Genomic DNA, 7,275 nt, shown 5'->3' with positions numbered 1-7,275 from the left:
GCCATGATCTTCAGTGCCTACTTTGAGGGCCTGCCTTGACCTCCTGAAGTGACAGTATGTGAGCTGAGGCTGTGAGATGAAGTAAACCTGTTACTCCCCAACTTGGTTTTGATCATGGTGTTCATTTATCACAGAAGAAAACAAACTAGGACACCTGGTCTTCGGGGGTGGGGGAAAGGCATGCCAAGCGTTTTCAGGACAGGCTGTGGTGCATGGTGGACCCTGGTAGCTTTGTCAGCATTTATCATTCTTCCTGGCAATGGTTAAAAGCAATGGATGTTTTCCCAGAAGACCTGGGTGAATACCCAGCACACACATGGCGCCTCACAAGGGCTGTAACTCCATGCCCTGCAGAGGAGAAGCCACACACACCAAACACTCATACACATAAATTGAAAATATTAATCTTTCAATATTTGTTTTCCTTTTTGAGATCTTGGGTTATTTTGTAAAATCTCAAAAATATATTGTTGTAGAAAATATAAAATAAAGTAATAATGTTTAATATTAAATAGCCTATAATTATTGCAGTGGTATTTATCTAACCCACTATCAAATCAATAGACACAGATACCTGATATTTTAGAATAGCCTTATTTTACTTGGGGTTGAGCAGATATTAACCCCTAGGCTACCTAACTACCTTACAACCTCCATCCCATGCCATCGGCTCTAACCATTCTTATCTGGGCTACTTCCTAGTCATAATCCCAAAATACTTGCTTATGCTCTTCATCTGGGTAGGCTGCTTCTCTCCATGTGGAGAGTTCCTTCTCTCAACTCTCTGTCCCTTAACGACTGTGGTCTTGCTTTTCCCTCTAGTCCTGTCTCTTCTGTGAGCCTTCTTGTCCTCAAAAGCCTGAGAATCTTAGCTCCATCTCTTCCTTCTGTCCTGCCCAGGTGTAGGCCTTTGATTTAGCCAATCAGGAAGAATATCTTAGGCAAGATTACACATGTCATCATTTTGGGGTACTTAAGTGTCTTCTGGTAAAAGACAGCAAGAAGACCCCCGGGAGCAAAATAATTAACATTAGAATACATGGCACCAGCCTAACCCCAACAATCTATTTTGGTGGCTGCGGTAGCTCACCAGGTAGGATGCTTTAAAAACCCGGGACAGGCTGGATCAAAGGCTTCAGTACCAGGTGCATCATGGTGCCACAGGAGACCCAGTTGCCCAACTAAGAGACAATGTTCTGAATGAGATGCAGACAAGAGCTGGCACAGAGCTCCATTCTCAGAGCGGCTCAGAGCTAAGTGTACAAGTCAGAGGGTGGGACTACAGTTAGCAGACAGCAGCCTGCCTCTAAGTTGCTCAGCAACCTGTGACATCACAAGCTGTTGCTTGCCAGGGGCCTGGCATAAAAGACCCCCAGTCTCTTTCTGCCTTAATTTATTTCCCCTCCCTGCTCTCTCTTTCTCTCTTGGGGAGGGGGCTGCCATCCCCTATTTTTCTTCTTCTATGCTCTCTCACTGACCTCTCTCTCTCTTTCTCTCCAACCCTGTACAATAAATCTCTTCATTCCAGATCTGTTGAGTGGCATTTTTTTTTTTAACATATTATTACAGCTACTCTGGCCTGTTTGGAAACAGATGCCAAAAGGAGATAGTACTAGATGTAAGAAAAAACTTTATTTCCATATGGTGCTGGGGTAGGGTATGGGACATGCAGGGGCATCTGGTTCCCACCCTATAGCTGCTGGGATGGCCTGAGGATGTAGAGAAAGTGTGTCTTTCGGATAGGCACCTTGACATGTTGTGGAACATGGACCCCTTCCTCCAGGTTGCCCTCATGGGAGCCTCCACGAAGCCCATCCCGGATGGCCTGCAGGCGATGTCGTTTTTCTATGAGCCAGCGGCTCCCATCCTGGACATCTGGCTGGGTCCTCCGCCTCGGCATCTTCATGATCCAGAAAGCCACCCGCCTGGGCTCTGGATGCAAGCTGTCTGTGGCTTTCTGCTCGGGCACCAACGTCTCTTTCTCCTCCATTCTGGGCACCTGTGAATGAGGCACAGGTAGATCCTCAAATGCCACACAGCACATCCAAGATGCTTGGTGGCTGTGGGGCCACCTCAACCTACATCTCAGCTTGCTTAGTACTTTTAGGTTAAAAAACCCTTGTTGGACAGACAGTTCTGTTTTCCGCCTGCCCTGCTGCATTCATTCTTTGTGTAGTAAAAGTTGTTTTTTTACTTATTTTTAAAGATTTATTTATTTTTATGTGCACTGGTGTTTTGCCTGCATACATGTTGTGAGGGTGTCAGATCCTATGGAACTTGAGTTACAGAATTGTGAACTACCATGTGGTTGGCTGGGAATTGAACCCAGGTCCTCTGGAAGAGCAGTCAGTACTCTTAACCACGGAGCTATCTTTCTAGCACCCAAATCTGGTTGTTTTGAAACTTCCACGGTTGCCCTAGAGATTTATTTTACTGTGTGTCTCTACGGGTGTGCCTGAGTGTTAAATATGTGTACCACTTGTGTGCATTAATCATGTCCTTGCAGAGGATATTAGCTAGAGTCCCAACACCCATGTCAATTATCTCACAGGTTCCTGTAACTCCAGCCCTAGGGGCTCTCACACCCTCTTCTGGCCATGGTGTTCATCTGTTCTCATATGCTCACACAATTTTTAAAACAAACAAAGAAAGCATACAAACATTAGCTGACTGGTGAAGATATGTTTTTATAGCCAGCATTCAGGAGGCAGAGGGCAGCCTCATCTACAGAGTGAGTTCAAGGCCAGCCAGGATGATATAGTGAGCCCTGTCTCAGGAACACTGAAAATAAAAATAGATAGGTGGAGAGCTAATAAATAGGAGAATTGAGGGACACAATACCTACTTGGGCATTCTCCTGTGTGAACAGAAGCAGACACACAAACCCAAACAAAACCAGAACAGAAAACCTCCCAGATGTGACCTGTACTTCTGGGACCAGTGGAGTTTCTGGAATGAGCAAAACACTTTCTTTTACACTTGTTTTCTTTTGGGGATTTTTTTTGAAACAGGGTTTCTTTGAAGCACTGGCTGTCCTGGACTTGATTTGTAGTCCAGGCTGGCCTTGAACTCACAGAGATCCATCTGCTTCTACCTCCCAAGTGCTGGGATTAAAGGCATGCTCCACTGCCTGGCTACAAGCAGAATTTTTGTATTTGTCTGGGGGCAGGATCCTGATATGTAGCCCTGGATGGCTTCTTGCCTAAAACTGGAAGTGATCCTGCCTCAGCCTTTCAGTACTGGAAACCTGTCGACTCGTCCCTTTTGACATGTTACACTGAGTCCCAGATTTTAAGGGTATTCCATGTATAGAGTGTGTGCTGGCTAATTTCAAATGCCAACTTGCCTCAGCCTAGCCTGACTGGGGGATTAACTAGATTGAGGTTGTTATGATGTAGATATTACCAGACCCAGCCTATTATGGGCATAACTATTCCCTAGTTAGTAGGTTCTGAACCACCACAGGACAAGGCAAGGAAAGATGCCCCAGACAGTAGAAATGATGTTGCAAGTTCCCCTAAGTGATGGACTGTACCCCAGAGAAACCCCTTCTTTCCTACACTGCTTTTAGCTAAAGTATTTTGTTACAGTAACAGAAAAGAAATTGGAAGAGTATGGCATGCTGGACTTCCTTAACTGTAGAAAAATGCTGGTTCCTGGATACCTGGGGGCAAGGTAGGTCCTTACCTTCCAGTCACCTTCCTGGTTCCTTTCTGGTTCGATGGACGCCACCACCTTCTCAGAGAAGAGTACCTCCCCTGTCTTGTTGTCAGTCATCTGTGAGGGTTATATAAGAGAGTCAGAACAAACCTGCCTCCCTTCCTCACTTTCCTCTCTTCTGTCAGGTAGAGCAGCTTGATGTTAGGAAGGACTGCCTGGTGTGGTACCTTGTCTATCTGCAGGTGGCTGGAGAGGGTATGGTTTCCCATTCTGTGCTCCTGGTTCTCTTCCTGATGGAAGTTCCTAGGAAGGTCACGAAAGTCCATGGGAGAGGAGAAGAAGTTGTCCAGGTCTCGTAGAAGGTCATCCTAGGGTCAGAGGGAAACAGTGGGTATGCTTGCTCCCCTTCCAGTCATTCTCATTCCTTTCCCATCAGTCTTCTTATCCCCAGACGACTGCCACCATACCCTATCTGTCTTTCTGTCCCAATGCCTTGCTGTTCCTGCTTCTTGCCTGTCCCAGCTTCCACCTCTCCTCCTCTTCTCTCTGCCCCTTACCCCACAAATACTAGTCAAGCCCTGCACTCCCTAACTGTACCCTCAGAACCCCTGCTTGGGTGCTCTACCTCTGAGCCACACCCTCAGCCACTACAACCCCAGCCCTCTTTTTATTTATTTATTTTGACTGGGTCTCACTAGATAGCTCTGGCTGACCTGGATGGAACTTCATAAGCGGAACAGGCTGGCCTCAGATTCACAGATGCCATGACTCTACCTCTCAAGCCAGGTCACCAGGCCTGGCTCTCTTTACTCTTTGCCAGAGTTTGAGTAAAGCTGCCTAGGCCAACCTTGAACTTTTTTTTTCTCATGTTGGAATTTCATGTGAGATACGGCGACATCCAGGACCTGCTAGCTGGGGTGACGGGCTTTCAGTCCCAGGCCCAGCTTCTCTTCCTATTTGGTATTGTCATGTTCCCTGTCTTCGGTCTGTTTAACCCATCACCTTATAGCCCTGCTTTTCTTTGAGACAAAGTCTCATGTATCCCAGGCAGGCCTCAGACTTCCAATGTAGGGGAAGGCGGCTTTGGACTCCAGTTCTTCCTGCCTCCCCCTCCTGAGTGCTGGCATAACTGATGCCGGGAATCAAGCCTAGCACCACTCTACCATCTGACACAACTCCAGCTCTGTCTGTTGATTCCTTTTCTTATCTGTCTCCTGCCCTGCCTGATCCATCTCTCTGTCCCATCACTCACTTTTAGGAACAGTCGGCTAAAGCTTTGGAGAAGACTCTGAAGGCCCAGAAAGCCGGAGGAGCCCTCCTGAGGGTCGGCGTCATGGATCGGGGCAGCAGAGGACGCCACGAAGGCCGAGGGGAGCAGCAGCAGCAGGAGACCCAGTCGACACATTGCGGGTGGTGGGAGGCTGTAACAGGGGTAAGTTCAGATTCCGCAGTCACTACTCTGTGGTCCCTTCCCAGGCCTTCTCTCTGTGAAGGCCCCGCCCACCTGCCCTGCTTCCCTTGGATTCTGTCTACACTCTCCAGTTCAAGCGCTGCTCCTCCGGGTTTGGCCTCACTCAGATCCCGTTTCTCACCTTTGCCTACATCCGCGCCTTCTCCTGGACGACAGGTCGGCCACCCGGCTCTGGACACCGCTGGACACGGACAGTTAATATCCAGTTCTGGCCTCGAGCCTGAGCAGATTACTGGAGCGTTGGTGGGCGGCACCGCTCCGCGAGACTGGCCACGCCCCAATCGCCTCGCCACGCCCACCTCCCGCCGGTCGCTTTAGAATCTTCAGTCCACCGTCACGCCTCTGGCATAGCCACACCTCTATTGTTTATTAACCACGCCTCTTAAACCAGAGCCTAAATGAATGAACCACTTCCCTATCTAGTGACTTTACCCACGAACCAGGCATTTATTCTACGTCATGCCAGAGGGACAGTCTTTCTTTTTCGGTTAACAACATCCTTTGAGTCAGATTTTCCTCTCTGACCCTGCCTCACCAAAGGGGCACGCTCTCTTTTCCTGACCATGCCTCCACTTGCTGACCTACCTAAATTCTCCCTTATTTCTAGAAGATACATGCCTGCCATGCCCCTTAAGGCACAGCCACCTGTCTCCCTGCCCTAGCCCACAGCTGAGAATCATCCGGATGAACTAGGCCTTCCTTCCGTCGTCATGCCCCTGCATACATGTTCACAAACTACATCCCTTAAATCATTAGGTCCTCTCCAGATCACGCTCCTATTCTATAGCCAATCTCTTACCCTCCAACCTTTGTCTCGAGTTGGCCATGCCCTTATCACTGACCTCAAACCCTAGAAACCTCAGTCTTGATCACTGTTCTCTCTTAAGGGAATCAATCACGATGGCCACGCCCTTTAAACTAGAGCGATGACCTGCCCAGGTCATGCCTCTGTATCCCAGAACTCATCCCATATCTGGGCCTAAGATAACTTAACTTTATTTATTCAGTGTTTGCACATAAGAATGGCATGGTGCAGATGTGGAGGTCAGAGGGCGGCTTTCAAGAGGTGGTTCTGCCTGCCACTGTGTAGGCCTCCAGGACCGAACAAGTGCCTTTAGAACCATCTGGTTTGCCCTCCCAAATTGACTACCTCTGAGCATTACCGTGGAGGTCATATCGTTTTCCAGCTGGTTTCATTTAAGAAGCACAACTGTCTCCAAAAACTCAATTCCAGTCCTGGGTTGTATTTTTCAAGAAACCCAAATCCAAGCTACTCTTTCAGACCCACAAAGCCCATGTGCCAGGCACCCTTGGCTGTGCATTTGTAGCCAGCACCCCCCCCATTGTTGTTTTGGTTTTTAAATTTAGAAATAGGGTCTTATGCATCCTAGACTGGCCTTAAACTATGCAGAGGAAGACCCTGTGTGTGTGCGTGTGTGTGTGTGTGTGTGTGTGCGTGCGTGTGCGCGTGCGCGTGCGTGCAAACAAGCGGTATGGAGGTCAGATATAACTTTCGGGAGTCTGTTCTCCTTTCCACCATGTGGGAACTGGACATTCAGAAGTTGTCAGGGTTGACAGTAGTGCCTTTTCCCTGAGCTGTCTGTCCAGCCCATAGTCCTGTTTTCTTTCCATTTTTTTTTTTTGAGACAGGTGTCTCTGTGTAGCCCTGGCAGTCCTAGAACTCCATAGACCAGGCTGGCCTCAAACTCAGAGACCTGCCTGCCTCTGCCTTCTGAGTGCTGAGGTTAAAGGTGTGCACCAGCGTCGGGCTGTTTTGGGGTTTTTGTCTGTTTTCTCAGAGAATGTCTGTGCTTCAGTGTGCAGGTTTTGGTTTTGTTTTTTTAACCTGACACAGCTGACATAGGCCAGGGTCATCTGGGAAGAGGGAACTTCAGTTTAGAAAATATCCCTGAGACTGGCCTGTAGGCAAGTGTGCAGGGTACTGTCTTGATTAGTGTGACTGATGTTGGATGGCCCAGCTCCCCCGAGTAGTTCCAGCTCTGGGCCACTGTTCCTAGGTGCTATAAGGCTGAGCAAGTCATGAGGAGTAGGCCAGTGACCAGCACTTCTCCAGAGGTCTCCGCTTCAGTTCCTGCTTCCAGGCTCTTCTTTGGGTTCCTGCTCTGACTTCCTTTCATGATGGA

At 48.5% G+C, this 7,275-nt stretch overlaps 1 protein-coding gene across 1 annotated transcript; it reads right to left on the bottom strand.

Annotated features, from left to right (window-relative positions):
- Positions 1-1,613: 1,613 nt before the first annotated feature.
- Dkkl1 (dickkopf like acrosomal protein 1) lies at positions 1,614-5,439 on the bottom strand. Its single transcript, XM_021634049.2, has 5 exons — positions 5,253-5,439; positions 4,913-5,081; positions 3,888-4,028; positions 3,688-3,777; positions 1,614-1,999 (listed from the first exon to the last, which is right to left on the bottom strand). The coding sequence occupies exons 2-5, from the start codon at positions 5,063-5,065 to the stop codon at positions 1,691-1,693; spliced, it is 693 nt and encodes a 230-aa protein (XP_021489724.1). The 5' UTR covers positions 5,066-5,081; positions 5,253-5,439; the 3' UTR covers positions 1,614-1,690.
- Between the last annotated feature and the right edge of the window lie 1,836 nt (positions 5,440-7,275).

Source organism: Meriones unguiculatus, chromosome 1 (genome assembly GCF_030254825.1).
Source record: "Meriones unguiculatus strain TT.TT164.6M chromosome 1, Bangor_MerUng_6.1, whole genome shotgun sequence".
Classification (NCBI taxonomy): Eukaryota; Metazoa; Chordata; class Mammalia; order Rodentia; family Muridae; genus Meriones; species Meriones unguiculatus.
Note: the sequence above shows the minus strand (reverse complement) of the source record. Positions and strands in the feature narration are given on the sequence as shown.

Coding starts and splice junctions, on each gene's coding strand:
- Dkkl1 (XM_021634049.2), bottom strand. CDS start 5,065: ATGTGTCGACTGGGTCTCCTGCTGCTGCTGCTCCCCTCGGCCTTCGTG. Junction 4,029..4,912: donor TTAGCCGACTGTTCCTAAAA/GTGAGTGATGGG, acceptor CTCTGACCCTAG/GATGACCTTCTACGAGACCT. Junction 3,778..3,887: donor GCCACCTGCAGATAGACAAG/GTACCACACCAG, acceptor TAACCCTCACAG/ATGACTGACAACAAGACAGG.